Source organism: Dendrobates tinctorius, unplaced genomic scaffold (assembly GCF_039654945.1).
Source record: "Dendrobates tinctorius isolate UK_male_01 unplaced genomic scaffold, ASM3965494v1 ptg000160l, whole genome shotgun sequence".
Classification (NCBI taxonomy): Eukaryota; Metazoa; Chordata; class Amphibia; order Anura; family Dendrobatidae; genus Dendrobates; species Dendrobates tinctorius.
Genome location: NW_027361827.1, coordinates 59,049 through 78,466, shown reverse-complemented (window position 1 = coordinate 78,466; position 19,418 = coordinate 59,049). Strand labels below are relative to the sequence as shown.

Genomic DNA, 19,418 nt, shown 5'->3' with positions numbered 1-19,418 from the left:
TCGCCCATATGTAGCAGATTTACTGCTGTGCTTTCAGCGCCGACCACCGAGTGGTGCTGAAAGCCATATGTCTGGAACAACCATAGACGTCTCATAGAGACCTCTGGTTGTCCAGGCAACATGACGCCGACCCCCGATCACGTGACGGGGGTCGGCGATGACGTCATTTCCGGCCCGGCGGCCGGAAATGCTATTTAAATGCCCCCTGTCAGCTTTGACAGCGGGATTTAACAATAGGCGCGGGCGGACGGCGATTCCGCTGGCGCCTATTGCGGGCACATGTCAGTTGTTCATAACAGCTGACATGTCCCGGCTTTGATGCGGGCTCAGCGCCGGAGCCCTCATCAAAGCAGGGGAGATGTCCAATGACGGACTGTGTCCGTCATTGGACATTAAGGGGTTAAACACTGACATATATAAATTGTTTTGCTATGGCATGGTTTACTATATGAAAACCATGTGTCATATCATGTCGGGTTCAGGAATGATTTTACGGATGCCGGCAATTAATTTAGTGGCTATTATGCTATGTATAACCCTATGAACTATAATTATATATATATACTAGCTGAAGAGCCCGGCGCTGCCCAGGCATAGTAACTAACTGTGGTTAGTTATAGCAAGTTATAATTATCCTCCATCCCATAGTCCCGTGCCCATATACCCATCATACATATCCACAATCCCATAGGCCCGTGCCCATATACCCATTACACATATCCTCCATCCCATAGTCGAGTGCCCATATACCCATCACACATCCTCCATCCCATAGTCCCATGCCCATATACCCATCATACATATTCTCCATCCCATAGTCCCATGCCCATATACCCATCATACATATTCGCCATCCCATAGTCGAGTACCCATAAACCCATCACACATCCTTCATCTCATAGTCCCATGCCCATATACCCATCATACATATCCTTCATCCCATAGTCCCGAGCCCATATACCCATCATACATATCCGCCATCCCATAGTCCCGTGCCCATATACCCGTCATACATATCCTCCATCCCATAGTCCAGTGCCCATATACCCATCATACATCTTCCATCCCATAGTTCCGTGCCCATATACCCGTCATACATCCTCCATCCCATAGTCAACCATTATGACATCTTAATGAGCGGCGGGGCTTGCAACCTATGATGGCCTCAGCGTCGCCATGGCAACCATTGTGACATCATAATGAGAGGCGGGGCATGACACACACACTTTTCCAATTATGTAGATAGGGGCAAAATTGTTTGGTAAATTGGAACTCGCGGGTTTAAAATTTCGCCTCAACATCGCTTAGGACACTCTCGGGGTCCAGACGTGTGACTGTGCCAAATTTTGTGGCTGTAGCTGCGACGGTGCGGATGCCAATCCTGGACATACACACACACATACATACACACACTTGAGCTATGCCGCGGTGTAACAGTCAGTCTAACGGACTGTCATAACGCACTGTGACCCCAGCCTAAGATGATTGACGTTAAACTGGTAGATAGTTGCTGGGGGGACTCTTCAATCAACAGGAAGTCGCTCAGATACTGGACAATCAATATTTTTTGTTCCCTGAGGAAAGTCATAACCTCTGCTACCAGCTTGATGAAAATGTGTGGTGCTGAGGAAAGACCAGATAAGAGGCATTTGAATTGGTGATGGTGAATCTTCTCTTCATCTTTGAACACAAACCTTAGATACATCTGGCTGTGAGGATGAATAGGCATGTGATAATACGCTTCTTTGAGATCTAACGTGCACATTACCATATTTTCCTTGATCAATGGAATTGTAGATCCTATAGACTCCATCTTGAATTTCTTGTAGGATACTCATCTGTTTAGAGACTTTAGATTTATTATTGTGTAATAATTGGCCCCCGGTTTCTATATTGAGAACACACTATTAGTATCCCAGAAACCATTCTGACTCTGGCACTGGAACCACTGCTCCTGAATCCGCCAACTTTTATATGTCTGCCAGTAGCCTTCTTGCGACCTCTGGGGACTCAATAGCTGTCAGGTAGAATTTTCCCTGGGGGATCTGCACAAATTGTTACTTGTATCCCCCTACTATTGTCTGAAGTATCCATGGGTTCTTGGACATTTCTATCCAGGCTATGATGCTATGCTAGGTGAAGAGAATGGGGCATCAGGCTGCACTTCTCGCCTGTCAGAATAGTATGCTAGAAGAGTCCAAGTGGATATAATGGAAAAATAGACTTTATTTCTACGCATTTCGTGGTGATCACACCACTTCCTCAGGACAGTCTTTTGTCATTGCTTTGCCTTGCAGTGAGAAAGACTGACTAGAGAAAGTGGTGTGATCACCACGAAACACGTAGAAATAAAGTCTATTTTTCTATTATATCCACTTGAACCCCTCTGGTACACTATTCTGACAGGCAAGCAGTTCAGTCTAATGTCCCATTCTCTTCACCATTGATTCCAGCCAATTTTGCTTTCAAAAAGTCAAACGTTGCTCCCTCCCTTCCGAGCCCCGGCGTGTGCCCAAACAGTGGTTCCCCCTACATATGGGGTACCACCGTATTCAGGACAAACTGGACAACTTTTGTGGTCCAATTTCTCCTGTTACCCTTGTAAAAATAAAAAATTTTTGAGGAAAAAAATGATTTTTTATTTTCACGGCTCTGCGTTATAAACTTCTGTGAAGCACTTGGGGGTTTTCAAAGTGCTCACCACACATCTAGATACCTTCCTTGGGGGGTCTAGTTTCCAAAATGGGGTCACTTGTGTGGGGTTTCTACTGATTAGGCACATCAAGGTATCTGCAAACGTAACATGACGCCCGCAGACCATTCCATCAATTTGGCATTTCAAAACGTCACTACTTCCCTTCCGAGCCCTGACGTGTGCCCAAACATTGGTTCCCCCCTACATATGGGGTACCAGTGTACTCAGGACAAACTGGACAACATCTTTTGGGGACAATTTCTCCTGTTATCATTGTTTTGGTGCTTGCAGCAGCCGCCAATACCAAGTGCAGTACATAATAGGTGAGTGAATTTGATTTCTCTCTCACGAATATTCCCTTTATCTCGGATAAGACCCTATCTGCGCTCTATATTTCTTCTAGTTACCTTATCCAGACTATGGGAAAATTCTGGAGTCCCCCCCCCCCAACCACTTTCTTGGTGTCATTGCCTACTTGAGCTATTTGCTGAACTGGAAAAGGTTTAACTTCCTCTACCTCCCTTCGGGTAGCTCCATCTACCTGTTTTCCCTTTACCTTTATATTTCGGTTTCTGATGGGAACCAGGCAGGGGTGGGATTCAGACGGTTCTCCCCGGTTCGGTGGAACCGCTTGTTAAAAAAAGCAGCCGGTTCCCCGAACCAGGGAGATTCAGAGCTGCGATCCGGTACTTTTGCAGTGTTGCGCAACACCACCACCACGGTCTGACTGCTTCCCAGCCTACACCCCGCGCGGTGCACTGATACCTGCGGCGCGGCATACAGCCCGGCTGATCTCTGAGTGACCACATCAACGCTCCACTTGTCCGGCGGCTGCGGGAGCCTGGAGGTGAGAGAGACACCGAGACCTGCACCGGGAGAGGATGTGGTAGGCTGTGTGCGGTGCAAGCTGCGAGAGACACACACTCCTTCCTCCCCTCTCTCTCCACCCTCCCTCAGGGCTTTCTGCATGAAAGGACTTGCTGAGAGCCACAGGCACGTTACTTACAGCTGGTACTCAGAGCGGTGTGAAGTGTGAGATGTAGCAGAGCCGAGAATAGCCTCTGCAGACCGGAAAGCTCTCCTGGGACCTGGCACTGGGAAAGGTGGGTGACAGCCACTGCTACACCTACTGAAGGGTTGTCAGTCACTGCTCTCTAGTGATGCCGCATAACAAGGTCTAATTATGTCCCCATAAATTTGATGAGGAATGCCCCCCGCCCCCGTAACCATGTGATGGACCCCCATAACCATGTCTAGCGATGCCTTGAAACCATATCCATCCAGTGATGGATCCCATAACCATGACTACTTGTATAACGTCTATAACCATATCTAGAGATTCCCCCATTACCATGTTCATCCAATGATAGTCGACCCCGTAACCATGTCTAGCAATGCCCCCAAAACCATGTCTTCTTGTAGCCCTATAACCATGTCTAGTTATGATCCTATAACCATGTCTACAGATGCCCCCATAGCTATGTCCATTCAGTGATGGACCCCGTTACTATGTCCAACTATGCCCCCATAACCATGTCTAGTTATGACCCACATAAAGTAAAGTGATACATCTCCGACCATGTGACGGCACCAGAGATCTGTGTCTATGTCTCTGTGTGTGTAGGTCTGTGTATCTAATCTGCGTCTGCCTCCGTATCCGCCTGTCTGTGCCTCTGTATCTGCTTGTGCCTCCGTCTGTCTCCGTATCCCCTTCTGCGTGTGCCTCCGACAGTCTTCGTATCTGCTTCTGCGTGTGCCTCCGTCTGCGCTCATCTGCCTCCGTATCCGCCTCTGCGTGTCTGTCTCCCTCCGTAGCCGCCTCTGCATGTGCCTGTCTTCCTCCGTATCCGCCACTGCCACAGTCTCCCTCCGTATCCGCCTCTGCGTGTGCCTCTGCCTCCGTATCCGCCTCTGCATGTGCCTCTCTACCTCCGTATCCGCCTCTGCCTGCTTCCGTATCCGCCTCTGCGTGTGCCTCTGTCTACCTCGGTATCCGCCTCTGGGTGTGCCTCCGTCTGCCTCCGTATCCACCTCTCTGCGTGTGCGCTCGTCTGCCTCCGTAAGACATATCACCACCAGGGGTGGGAATCGGCCGGTTCTCCCAGGTTCGATGGAACCGCTTGTTAAAAAAGCAGCTGGTTCCCCGAACCGGGTAGATTCAGAGCCGTAATCCGGTACTTATGCAGAACAGAGGAGACACTGTGTGTATGACTTTCCCCCTAGTGGCTGCAACTAATGAGAGACCGCAGTAACAATTTCCAGTTGAGAGAGACCCATGTGGAGTTTCTGAAGAGCAGCTGAACGACTACCGTGTGCGAGGAGGGTCATGCGCTACTCCTGAAGTGATTGGCGGTGTGCCTGACAGACATGGATGTTGGCAGAGCAGCTCACAAGCTGGCGGCGGCTGGCTTGAGGATGCACGTACACTGTGTGCACTTCTAGCAGGCGAGGACTCTCCCCAGTTACCCCAGCTGCCTCCTCCAGAGCCACTGGCTGACATGTGGTCGGCGGCGCTGGCTCTGTCCGCACAGCAGTGAGTGGCCGCTCTACTCTCTAGTTCGCTCTCTGTTATCAGCCACTTCCAGTTAGCGCGAGTCTGTAAACTGAATTACATTTCCTACAAGTGTACAGCTGCTCCCATACAGGGGAACCGTCCTGTGTAAAACCCACAGACTTTATCTGCTGGCTTCTATTGGTTTCTCCTGGGTGACGGTTAACCCCTTGCGGCACGAGTGTCTTCTCTGTTTTGTACACATTTGGCCGCATCCCTGCATCCAGTAATCTGTGTACACAGGAGGAAGCCCAGCACTGGTTCTTATAAAGCGCTTACGCTGCGCAGTGTTAGACCACCAGCAACAAGTCGGCCGGCTGTTTAAAGAGGTTGTCCGGTCTGGTGGGGATAAACAAGCAACTTTAGTATCGTACTTTCCAATACCTGGCCGGAGTAAAGGGATGGTGATGCATAGCACTGAAGGAATGCCTGTGTGCCCTGTAATGACGCGTTGTGCTATCGGTAGCGTCTGCACTATAGGCGCTCGTTCTCGCCGACTACAGTGTACACTCACATAATCTGAGGTTGTCACTCCTGGTCCAGACATTGCCACCTGTTTGAACTGTGAAAGTTGGATGAATGAAATTGCCATTACAAGGCATAAAATCGGGGTTCACAATCCCAAGTCCTCTTTGGATCCAATCCATAAATCATAGGTGAAAAAAATGTATTCTGGTGTTAAAATCCAAATATCCTTTATTGATCCAGCATTAGAAACAAGCGACGTCTCAGCCCACACCTAACGATGGATGTTCAAATACCAGTGTTTGTTCAGTAACTCCCAACCTGTGTGTTTAAGGTCCGTTATCCCGGCACACGCAGTCTGACACGTCTCAGGCCACGTTGGCCAGTGTGGCTCCAGTGTTCTCCGTGGTAAGTTTCCCAGATAATCCCCTGTGTATATAATCCCTTTACCACGTGCAGTCTGCTAGAGGGAAAATCCACAGGAAAATCTGCACTGGAATTAATTTGTGTCTTAACATAGGGCTTTTAGTTTATTACTTTTATACAATATTGTCTTTAATACTAATGTCAGTGAAGGTTGTACTTTCCTACTCACAGATGAAATTTGACAAAGAAGGGAACATACTGTCGTTTGGTGAGTGCGCACTGGACTGTAGTATGCAGTTTGTCACATGACCCTGGGCCCACAGAGTCTGAACAGCCCGGGGCCCTGGCTACCCTTAATCCACCCCTGAGCGCAACACCACCACCACGGAGGGCTTTGCTTCCTAGCCTGCACTCCTCCAGATACTGCGCACTGATACCTGCACTCCGCCGGGCCCCGAGCACTGATACCTGCGCCCAATACAGGCAGCCCGGGCTGATCTGACCGCATCATTACCGCTCCACCTATCCGGCGGCTGCGGGAGGTGGGTGGAGGGCATCAAGGTGGACTGTTACAACAGCCTGGCAGGTGGGTGCTGATGGGCATGATGCCTGACATGTCACATCACAAGTGTCAGCTGGGGCACCTGGTATGGTGGGCACCCTACACAATGAAGAAAGCAGTGCCCTGTGCAGGGGAGCTCTGCGGACTGAGATGCCCTTCCATGGGTCAAACACTGCTGGCTGTGATGCCCAACCTGCTCACTGTCTGTTGTGTCCCCTTGGCATAAATAGATGGTTGCAATGCACCCCTAGGCATGTAGTGACTGACAGTGACGCACCCCCCGCTGGGCATGTAGTAACTGACAGTGACGCACCCCCCCTTGGGCATATGGTGACTGACAGTGACGCACCCCCCTGGGCATGTAGTGACTGACAGTGACGCACCCCCCTTGAGCATGTAGTTACTGACCGTGACGCACACCCTACGCATGTAGAAGATGCCCCCCTCCACCCCCGGGGAAGTAGTGACTGGCTTTGAACTAGGGAAGTAGTAACTGGGCAAGTAGTAACTGGCAGTGGCGCACCCCTGAGCAAGTAGCAGCTGACTGTGACATACGTCCTAGGCAAGTAGGGGATGCATACCTGGGGCTAGTAGTGATGCATGCCCTGGACAAATAGTGGCTGGCACTGATGCATGCCTTGGGCAAGTAGTGGCTGGTAGTGATGCATATCCTGGACAATTAGTGACTGTGACGCACTCCATGGGTACATAGTGATTGGCGGTGAAGCACCTCCTGAGCAATTAGTGGCTGCCAGTGTTGCATGCCATGAGCAAATAGTGACTGGCACTGATGCATTGCCAGGGAAAATAATGGCTGGCACTGATGCACCCCTTGGGTAAGTAGTAGCGGACAGTGACGCACCCCCTGGGAAAGTAGTGGCAGTCAGTCACGAACCTCTTGGGCAAGTAGTAGTTGACTGTTGAACTCCCTAGTCAAGTATTGGATGCACACCCTGGGCAAGTAGTGGCTGGCAGTCATGTATGCCCTGGGAAAGTAGTAGTTGACTGTGACGCACCCCTGGGCAATTAGTGGCTGCCAGTGACTCACACCTTGGGCAAGTAGCGACTGACTGTGATTCACCCGCTGGGCAAGTAGTAGATGCACCACCTAGCAAGTAGTCACTGACAGACACACACCCTGGACAAGTAGTGGTTGACTGTGTTGCACACCATAGAAAAGTAGTGGATACATTTCCTTGGTAAGTAGAGACTGGCAATGATGCACGTACTGGGCAAGTAGTGACTGGTAGTGCTGCACATCCTGGGCAAGCAGTGCTTGACTGTGACGCACATCCTAGACAAGTAGTGGGCGCACCATATAGGCAAGTAGTGGTTGGCAGAGAGGCACCCCCCCCCCCCCCCCCCCCCGGCAGCTGGCCATAATGCCTTCTCTGGGTAAGTGGCAAATGGCTTCGATGTACTCCATTGAAAACAAGTCAGTGGCTGTTATTCCGGGCCCCATGACCCCAACAATAATGCCTGGCTGTTGCGCCTCAACCCCAGGTGAAAAATCTTGTGGCTATGATGCTGTGGGGCTAAAGCATTTTGCTGCAGTCTGACCTGTCTCTTATGCCACACTGTGGTGATGCCCAGGTTGAGCAAATGAAAGATTGGCAGGGAACTCCCACCATTCAGAAATCTGCCCAATATTTTAGGATAGTAGGGATGTAGTATAGTACTGTAGACGAAGTTCTCTCTGGGTGACATTGGTCAGTTGCCCATAATTTGGGTCTTTGCAGCTGATGCATAATGGTCTTGTTTGAGGAATTTCCCATTTTTACATGGCCTTAAGAGTTGTGTAGACTACTTTGTTCTTCCAATAACAGCCCCCCACTTGTCCATAGGTTGTGCATGATAGAAATATATGCAGCTGTCACACTCGGGTCAGGAGAGCCGCTGGCCAGAATGTGCAGTGTTTTTATCTCATTCCAATTTATTTTTTTTTCAACTGTTTGACTGCGCCCCTAGTTGTATATATTTGAGGAAAAGGTTGTGTAAATGGGTGTGGCTTAAAATGGGTGTGGCTTTCCTACACACAAACACAGAACCTGTTGTTAAAAATTTGAATCCCACCCCTGGAACCAGGCCTCTGAAAGAACGAAACTAAGGTTTTTCTTCCGGAAACCCGGTTTTCTCATCTCGTGCCCTTTCTAACATGTCGTCTAGAACAAAACCAAACATTCAAAGGCCAGAAAAGGGGATGGAGTACTATTTGTTTTTAGAGTGACAATCCTCTGATCACGTTCTTAGCCAGATTGCCCGTCTTAGCAGTGTTGGACAGTGCCCCATTCCTTTCGGCTTATCTAATGGACTCGACTGAGGCATCGGCCATAAATCCTGTTGCTATTTTGAGTAAAGGCATAGATTCCAGGATCTCTTCTCTGGATGTCCTCTTCCTTAGATAAGCCTCCAACTCTTCTATCCAAATCCTCATGGATCTTGACACAGGCAAATAATAAAAGCTGTAAAGGTCCTCCCATGTTTTCTTGAGAAGACTATCTGCCTTTCTGTGCATCTTTTCTTTTGGACATGACGAGTCCTCAAAAGGGATAACAGTTTTCTTTGCAACCCTAGCTATAGGGATAACAACTTTAGGGATTTCATCCCATAATTTCATTTCCTCTGACTCGAAGGGTAGACGTGACCTGAAACTTCATGAGATTATTAGTCTCTTTTCTATATCTTCCCACTCCTCCAGGAACATAGTTTCAATGTGTCTATTAACAGGAAATACTCAGTTCACACGACTCCTTAAACCTCCAAACATTTCATCCTGTATTGAGAAGAGCTGGTGAAAATACTCCACCTTCATAGTATTTCTGACAAATAAGAGTGTGTCAGTATCTTCCTAACAGAAAAGGTATTTATTTTTCTCTTCTGGGGGAATTGCAACAAATTATTCCCTTTCTTCCTGTTCAGGGTCAGTGTAAACTGATGAACTGGATTCCATCTCCCATTATAGTCTCTTTTGCCTGGGAGCCATCCGGGAGGATTAGGGGCTAACTTACTCCATAATGGAATTCTGAACCTCCTCTCTTATTATGGTCCTTTATATCGGTCATAATACCCACCTTGGCAATACACTCTGGGCAACGCTGCTTCCCATAGGTGTCAGGTAGTTTAGCATTACACATGGCATATCTCTTCCCTTTCTTTTTAGGTGTGGATGGTGTCATGGACTTTTTAGGAGCTTCCTTGTCTTATAAAGGAACAAATTATCATACTATGAAATATACTTCAGATGGTGGACAGCGTGAAAGTATGTGAGAAAGAAAACAAAAACAGGATAACAGGGTTTCAGCAGGGGTATCAGACCGGCCAGTGGCTTGTCCTTCCATTGCCGGCAGTCTAGATGCACTAGAACCTCAAATCATCTCTGCACATACTTTAAATAGTATTGTCTCACCTGTCTTCCACCTGAATCACCAAAAGGTGGTTCCTTCCTTCTAATTTAGGATTTGCAGCCTTTTTTTTCTAAATTACTGTAAGCGCATGCCATGCTGGAACGCACGCTGAGTACTAGAGGTCTGCTCATCATCCCCTGTAACCAGAAGTGCCGTATCAAGCTTCGGCGTGCACAGGAGCCACGCGCAGGGTAGGCCCTGAAGGGGAAGCGGCTCACCCCAGGAGCCACCACTCAACTAGACAGGCTGAGAGACTCGTTTGATCAGCAGGGTCTCGGCCTCCGGCAGGAGGAAGGGGAGAGATGTAAGGACCCCATCCCGATCCTCCTGCATCCTGAGCTCCTGCTCGACTGGAAGATGCGAGTACACCTCTTCTGTGTCTGTGCCTGATAGGGACAGGAAAACACTGAGGGGTTTTGGAGGGAGGGGCCTTTTAACCTCTTGTTTGTTCCTGTCCCTATCAAGGATATTGAAGGACAACCTCCTGATGGTGCTGTCAGGAGGGAAGTCCTGGAATACAGGGATTCAATCACAACTGCTACACCCAGTAAACTAAGTGATACATCGCTGGAATTGGTTTCCCTGTCCCTACATCATGCTGCTGTCAGATTACATAGCAAAACCTGCTGACATATTCCCTTCAAAACATGTGTGGCAATACTTTTTACCAGCGTATGCATCTAGGAATTGTTGAAACTTTAATAAAACAATACTTGCACTTGAAAGCCCATGTTCACTCTTAAGTAACTGGCAGAGGTTTGGAGCTCAAAACATAATAATAATATTCTAAATTAATCAGTAGAGAATTTTGGATCTAAAATATAACGTGTCTAAAACATTTTTTGGACCTTTCTTAAGTTGTCTCAATAGGCCTAAACGCAAACTTACCACCAGCAGGATGGGTTTAGCGGCAGACTCCAAGTGTTGGACAATATCTTCAAGAAGCTTCGACCCAATATTCTTTTGGTTCAGATCAAAAGGTGCTTTTATACATCTGCTGAACTTCTCCCTGGCTCCCGATAAATTATCAGACTTGAGGCAGGCCATGCCCCAGGCGTGCCATACCCCAGAAGGGTCGAGTCCAGTCTTCGTAGATACCTAATTTGAAAGCATTGTATGACCAGCAAATCTTTGCAACATGCTGTAAATTAAGTAATTAAAGGGGCATAGTCACTGCTAATAAGACTTGGGAGTTTGTTGTATAATGGAGAGAGCGCCTGCGCTGTACGGAGCCAGCTTGACCTCCCAACCCGCTTCATTTAGAAGTTTGGCACCGATGAACTGATCTGACACTATGAGCACCATAAAAATTATAACCACCCTGCCCTCCAAAAAAAAAAAAAAAAATGGTGGGATTGTGGTTATCATCAATATTCCTCCTCACATGGAATTTTTCTCTGTTTTGTCAGTATTGTTTATGGTAAAGTGAATGGTGTCACTTAAAACTACAATAGATCCTCAAGAACTAAGCCCTAACATAGCTACGTCGATGAAAAATAAATGATAGCTCTTGGAATAAGTTGTGGGAAAAAACTCAACAAGAACAAAAATGAAAACTGGCTGCAGTGGGAAGGTTAAAAGTGAAGCATACTGTACCTCAATTGCCAAGTTGTAGTATTCTGCTTCCAAAAGTTGATTTCTTAACCGTACGACAGCGGCAGGTCTAACAATCTCATCCAGAGAAGGGATGTCCTGGTAGGAGGCTGCAACTAAAATCTTCAGCAGATCCACCTTACTGCTGTAACTGGAAGGAATATTTTATTAAAATCTGATCAACCTTGCTCCTGCATCTGAAAGGAATATTTCTCACTGCCATAACTGGAAGGAATATTCCATCAGGAAGTGGTAATCCTGCTCTTCAGGCGTGAACTACTTACCTGTCACACAGTGCAAGGTCGTGACTTCTAGCAGCTTTGACGAAAATCATTTTGGCGCTGAACAGCAAATTTTTCATGATATCCAGCAGAAGCCGGCTGTCCATCTCAGGGTTTGTCAGCCCCTTGGACAGGAGGCAGCAGCGCTCTATCAGCTGATAGCCGCACTCGTCGCTTTTTGAATGCAGATTCAGAATAGCCGAGCACAGCGATGCACTCGGGGCCTGCAAAGTATGAAGAAGTGAGGTCAAATCAGGCAACATTTTTTAGTTTACATCTTATCTGATTGTACATTGGGCATGGAGAGAAGTAACCAAGCACTGAGCAACAGTTCTCTTCTATCATGATAGATGTCAAGACCCTGTGCACATTAGAATGTCATCCAATCCACTGAATTTAAATATATCTTATGTGCATTTAGACGATCTGTCAAAAGTAAATATTTTTTTGCCTTATTTTATTCCCGCTGCAGCCCTGAGTATTCCATTTTTTATTTGTAAAGCGACATAGGGTTCCAGAGATGAGACTTTTTATTTAGGGTGCCTAATATCCTAATTTTTATGGTCTTTACAAGGAGGTGCTGCTCACCTAATTATAATACAGAGCAGCCAAAGGACATGGCCCAGAGGATCTTGTAAGCCACGTTCCCTTGTTAAAGACCAAAAAAATTAGCACTAAATAAAATGACATTAATAAAAAAAAAAAGTGCACTTTTGTCCTGGCGACAGGTCCTGTTTACACATTCAGTTCAACATAAGTTGGAACTTTTCTTTTTTTTTTTTTTTGGAATACACAAAAGAATGAAACACACATACCTGCTCATAATAAAATTCATTCCTCTCAACTTTATTTTCAGCTTCAGTAAGTGTCAGCCACCACTGCACCTCAGCAGCTTTAGAAAGCCTGAGGACTTCAGACAGATTCAGAGTACCAGCTGTTTGTTCTGTAGCAAACAACAAGAGATACAAAAAAGAAAAAAAATCAATCATCACACCACAACGAATATGCAGAGCCAGTATGACTGATCAAAAGAAGAGTCAGGGATTCTGGGATGTAGGAGGCGTAGGAGTCTATTCACACCAACTCTACTGAGTAATCCTATGGAAAAGCCACTCGCCAATCTACAAACCATTTGTGACCCAACGCACCCCAGACGAGGCCTCCAACAGTCCTCAGCACAGAAACATCACTCCAGCCCAATGTGGTGAAGCATCGATTCAAGATACAGTTTTCTAGACAGTTTCCAAATTCAAGATATTTGTAAGCTTTATTCCAAAAACAAGCAAAAATGAGAATCCCAGGATATCCCCCCCAAAAAAAATATAGATTTTCTTACAGGTTTCAGACTAAAGCCAAGTCCTTATTCAGTCCTTTGTTTTAGTCTGAAACGCGCAAGAAAATCTCACTATTTTTGGGATGTTCTGGGATTGTCTTTTTACCATTTTTGAAATAAAGCTTACAAATATTTTTAACTTGGAAACAGACTACACTTGGCAATCCAAGTAAGTAGTACTACCCAAACCAGGCTAGTCCTGAGCAAAAAGAAGAATTACCTTCAGTATGCACAAATTCATCTTCTGTTTTGTTAATTCTTAAAAGGAAGAAAAAAAAAAAAAAAAAAAAAAGTAGTCATTAACAATTTCCAGATTGGTGACAAACGATTACATTATATTTTAAAGATAAACTACTCCAATCACATTTTGAATCACTCGGACTCTATGAAGCATTTGAGGCTGACAAATTTAAAATACACACTTGTAGAACCCCAACTACGCTGTTAATACACAAACTTTGGGGGACGGTGAAGAAACAACAAGGCATACAAGGAATTTCACAATGTACATCACTGTGGGAAACGCCATGGCTCCCTAATCTGTATAATTTGGAAGGGTTTAAAAACTGGAGTCTAAAAGGAGCAGAAAGATTTACACATGTTTTAGAGGGAAATGCACTCAAGGAGTTCTAACAAATACAGAATGAATATGGACTGCCCAACATGACATTTTATAAGTATCTTCAGTTACGACATGCATATCAGGCAGAGAGCCCCGTACTAAATAACAGAGTGACCAAAAATGATGTAATACAGAGAATAGCCAGCTCAGATAACTCTGGAGGACTAATCTCATTACTTTATAGATATCTGTTGGACCTTGTATTAACAAAACACCCCATACGGTCAAAAGAAAAATGGGAGGGCATGATAGGCCCTATTGAAGAGGGCCATTGGTCTGAAATAATAATAATTTTATTTCTATAGCGCCAACATATTCCGCAGCACTTTTCATTTTAGAGGGGACTTGTACAGACAATAGACATTAAAGCCCCTTTACATTTAGCGATGCACCAGCGATCCCGACCACGATACGACCCGGTCAGGATCGCTGGTGCATCGCTAAATGGTCGCTAGTGAGCTGCCAGACAGGCAAATCTCACAGTGATGCAGCAGCGATCTAGCGGTCGTTACTTACCTTTCTGATGCGGCGATCCTGACGTCCTCCCGTCCGCTTCAACGCGTCGCTCGTCGGTGCCAGCAGGAAGCGCCCGACGAGAAATGGAGCGGCGCGATCAGCGATGGACAGCCGGTCGGAGGCAAGTATCACACATAGCGATATCGCTAGCAATATCGCTGCTGCGTCACCAAATCGGTGATGCTTTAGCGATATTGTTAGCGATATCGCTATGTGTAAAACCCCCTTTAAGCATAATAATAAACACATAGATCAACAGATACCAACAGGAATGAAGGCCCTCCTCGCAAGCTTACAATCTATGAGTTAACAGGGGAGACACAAAAGGTGGATGGTAACAATTGCTTTCATTGTTCGGACCAGCCATAGCGTAAGAATCAGATGTTCATGTAATGCTGCATGAACCGGTTATCAGCCAGAAAATGTAAAAGTACAGACACAGAGGGCTATTAAATGCATAAGGTGTATGAGAACATGATACGAGGAACCTGGTTATAGTTAGGTTAATGTGTTGAGGCAGTAGGCCAGTCTGAAGAAATGCGGTTTTAGTGCACGCTTAAAATTGTGGGTATTGAGGATTAATCAAATTAACTTGGGTAGTGCATTCCAAAAAATTGGAGCAGCATGTGAAAAGTCTTTGGAGACGTGAGTGGGAGATTCATATTATTGAGGATGTTAACCTCAGGTCGTTAGCAGAATGGAGGGCATGGGTAGGGTGGTAGACTGAGATGAGGGAGGAGATGTACAGTGGTGCTGAGCCATGGAGTGCTTTGTGGGTGAGGGTAATAAGTTTATAGTGAATTCTGAAGCAGATGGTGTGATGAAGGAGCAGCCGCCATCTCAGGTATGGGGCATAATGCTCGCCTCAAGTTTGAGCTTGGCCTGTCCCAGTGACGCCAGTTTGTCTGACAGCTAACTGCTCCTACCCCCCATGGCCTGTAAGCATATTGAAGAAAGCAGGATTTAGTGCTCCAATGTTGAATAGCAAGGTCTTTTATTATGATAATGAGATAAGGCCAAAACAGAACTTCAGAGCTTGAGTAGGAGCCACGCCAGCATGGGGCATGAAGGTTCCTGGGGGCTTCAATTAGAATATACCTGTCAGCTGGACACAGAAATACACATCCATTGTCTCTCCCAGCCACTCCGACTCCATCCTAGGATCATTGATTATGAGCACACCTTTCGAGTTATAGACTCATAAAAAATATCAGCGTGACCCTGAGGAAATCACGCATCTGGCAGTGCGACTCCGGAGTCGGTGAGGGCTCTGGGACCTGAGATATAGAGATTGACCCTCCACAGCGACCCAATTGGGCCATGTTTGCTCTGCACAGGACAGGCAAAACAAACCGCATTCACTGGTACCTTTCTTAGATATTGGGAATAAGTTCTGCAGGGAGCTAAAGGGTGGAGATTATTAGCCCACCCTCTGACACAGGGGGGAGGAACCCAGCATGCTTAAGAACTGGGAGCACATGGCAGAGACTCTCTCTCTCTCTCTCACAGAAGAACCAGGTGATGATGATCTAAGAAGGAACTGGGAACAGTTCTGCCAAGAGAGCAGCGGCACGCGCTTTGGGGTCTGTCCGGCAACTAAGATTCTTGTACCTGTGGACTGCAGAGCTCCAGGCATCCACATGCAACCTGCAACCTGGTAAATTGACCTCCAGCTTAATATCTCTAAGTCTTGTACCATTATTGTTATATTTTACTCTGACTGCAAATCCACTGTAATTCCGTTGTATAGCTTACTGTATATTTCTGTAATTATCTAGTGCGCCCTTAAGACAATTAAACCATAAAATTAATCTTGGGCTGATGGTTTTACTCTGATTACGGATTTTAGAATACCCAGCGGATAACAGGACATCCTCCCAGGTGGCCATTTGCTCTAGGTGCAGTTCCCTTACTGACCTGAGACAAAGGGGGCATCGTAGAGCTGTGCCTGTGTAGTTACGTCACATTGGTGACGTGGAAGGAACCGGTCTTCCTTCACAGATGGGTAACCAGTGTAATAACTGGCACAAGGTAGAGGCATCGGTGTAACGGTTGGTGAGGAATATGATCCTGGCTGTAGCATTCAAGACAGACTGGAGTGGTGAGAGTCTGGTAAGAGGGAGACCGATAAGTAGAGAATTAGTAGAGAATTACAATAGTCCAGACTAGAATGAATAAGAGAAACAAAAGTGTTTTTGCAGACTCGAAAGTAAGAAAGGGTCGAAGAATTCTAGAAATGTTTTTGAGGTGCAGATAACAAGAATGAGCCAGTGATCGGATGTGGGGGGTGAAAAAAAGCTCTGAATCAAGTATGACCCCAAGACATCGGGCGTGTTGCTGGGGAGTAATGGTAGAACCACACATGGAAATGGCAATGTTGGACATAGGTACATTTGTAGAGGGAGAAAACACGTGTTCAGTTTTTGACAGGTTCAGTTTCAGATAGAGGGAGGACATGATGATGGAGACAGTGGTAAGACAATCACTGGTGTTTTCTAAAAAGGCAGGTGTGATATCAGGATAGGAAGTGTATAATTGGGTGTCATCAGAATAGAGATGGTACTGGAAGCCAAACCTACTGATTGTTTGTCCAACAGGGGCAGCATACAAAGAGAAGAGGAGGGGGACTAGGACCGATCCTTGAGGAACCCCAACAGTAAAAGGGAAGATGAGAAAAGGAGGAGCCAGCAAAAGATACAGTGAAGGAGCGGTCAGAGAGGTAGGAGGAGAACCAGGAGAGAACGGTGTCCTTGAGGCCAATGGAGAGGAGCATAGTGAGGAGCTGGTGTGTCAAATGCTACAGAGAGATTTAGGAGAATTAGCATAGAATAGTGATCATTAGATTTAGTTGTTAGTAGATCATTAGAGACTTTAGTGAGGGCAGTTTCAGTTGAGTGGATAGAGCAGAAATCGGATTGCAGCAGGTTGAGAAGAGTTATCTGAGAGATAGCGGGTAAGACGGGAGTGGACCAGGAGTTCGAGGAGTTTAGAGATGAAGGGAAGATTAGAGACAGGTCTATAGTTAGCAGAACAGTTTTGGCAGAGGAATGTTTTCTTTTAAGTAATGGATGTATGATGGCATGCTTAAATGAAGAGGGAAAGATACAAGAGAGAGGTTGAATATTTTTGTTAGGTGAGTAGTGACAGCAGGGAAAAGGGACTGGAGGAGGTGTGAGGGAATAGGGTCACTGGTGCAAGTAGTAGGGCAAGAAGATGCGAGGAACCTGATCACTTCTTCTGTGGCTGGTTCAAAATCAGAGAGTGAACTAGCTGCAGTGGGGGAGGGAGGACAGTGCATGGCACGAGGGGATTGGGAGAAATTTTTTTTTCGGAGATTGTCAATTTTTGCTTTGAAGTAATTGGCCAGATTCTCAACTCGAAGATCCGTGGTTGCGGCTGCACTCTTGGGTTGAGCAGGAAATAAAAAGTGTCAAAGAGACGTTTAGGGTTATTGGATTGTGAGGTGATGAGGGTGTTGGAATAGGTTTGTTTGAAGAGGTGAAGGGCAGTGTTGTCTGTTTTAAGCATAAACTTATAATGGATGAAATCTTCTGGTAGATTGGATATTCTCCACAGGCATTCGGCGCACCTGGAGTACCACTGTAGGAAACGTGTTTGCAGCGTGTGCCAGGGTTGTCGCCGTGTGCAGAGTTGTTCTATGTATAGGAGGTGCAGCATCATCCAGGGCACTTTGCAGTGTGTTTCATTATAATGCTTCAGTGCAGAATCAGGACACGAGAGTGAGGAGATAGAAGGACTTGCATTCATCATTGGCCCCTTAAGTTTCTGGGTGTTAATGGCCTGTATATTTCTATAAGTATGGAAAGTGAGGGTGACCTGAGAGGGATGGTAGTTCTTGATAGAGAATGAAAGAAGGCTGTGGTCAGAGAGCGGGAGGGGGGAGTTTTTGAAATCATCCACTGAGCAAAGCTGGGAGAAGACCAAATCGAGGGAGCTTCCTTCTTCATGCGGGGAGAGTTAGTAAGCTGTGAAAGGCCGAAGGAGGAGGTTAGAGATAAAAGGTGAGCAGTAGATGGGGAGAAGGGAAAAGCAATGGGGATGTTGAAGTCTCCCAGGATAAAGTGGGGATGTCACAGGAGAAAATGTGGAAGCCAGGTGGCAAAGTGATTCAGGAACTGATGGGAGGGGCCCGGTGGACGATACACCACTGCCACTCGCATGGAGAAGGGGATGTAGAGTCTGACAGCATGGACCTCAAAAGAAGGGAAGACAAGTGAGGGTAATTGAAGGATAACCTGAAAGGTACATTTGGGTGATAGAAGCAGACAAACGCCTCCACCTGTACTGTTGTCCGATCTTGGGGTATGAGAGAAGTGTAGTCCACCATATGAAAGAGCAGCAGCAGCGGTAGTGTCTGACTGCTGGATCCAGATTCAGTAAGTGACAGTAGGTTAAGAGAATCAGAAATGAAGAAGTCATCTATGAAGGAGAGTTTATTACACACTGAGGCATTATTCCAAAGGGCACAAGTAAAGGAGACAGAAGGCATGCAGGGAATATTAATAAGATTAGAGGGGTTTCTGAGTGTAGCAGTTGGGAGGTTTGACTTGCTATAACATGAGGGGCCGGGATTGGGTGATATCTCCTGCGACTAGGAGAAGGAGGATAGAAAGAATGAGCAGATGGTTAAGTGATTTGTGAGAGCGTCTCTTGTGTTGGATGGTGGGACTGAATGGATCTGTGCAGTTTAGCAATGTGAAAAGAGCATAAGTACTATACACTCCATTCATATTGGCCCCTCAGTCCTATCCTCTCCTATGTAAAGAGTTGGCGCAAGGATGCGGATGTGAGTGAATGTAGTAACCAGGATATAAATGATACAAATGCATATGGTGAATATTTGTTGCAGTCCAAAAATACTGGGAATAAGTTTGTTTAAATGTCTCACCTGTCTCCTGCTCTAAGTGCCATGTTTAACTGCAAAAAATACTTTGAAAAATGTACTTAGAATAAATGTACATAAATGCCTCCCCAAGTTATGTCTGAGTATATAGGAGGCTTGCTCTTAG

The 19,418-nt window shown here is 46.3% G+C and overlaps 1 protein-coding gene across 2 annotated transcripts in view; it reads right to left on the bottom strand.

Moving 5' to 3' along the window:
- LOC141052407 (zinc finger FYVE domain-containing protein 26-like) overlaps positions 1-19,418 on the bottom strand; it is a 100,888-nt gene that overhangs the window by 23,690 nt on the left and 57,780 nt on the right. Inside the window, exons 7-11 of one of the 2 annotated variants that reach the window (XM_073549635.1) lie at positions 13,471-13,508; positions 12,733-12,860; positions 11,921-12,141; positions 11,640-11,787; positions 10,932-11,141 (exon numbers count right to left, since the gene is read on the bottom strand). In XM_073549635.1, coding sequence (XP_073405736.1) covers positions 10,932-11,141; positions 11,640-11,787; positions 11,921-12,141; positions 12,733-12,860; positions 13,471-13,508 — 745 coding nt within the window. The remainder of the gene's footprint in view (positions 1-10,931; positions 11,142-11,639; positions 11,788-11,920; positions 12,142-12,732; positions 12,861-13,470; positions 13,509-19,418) is intronic. The other variant, XM_073549636.1, reaches the window with a different exon arrangement.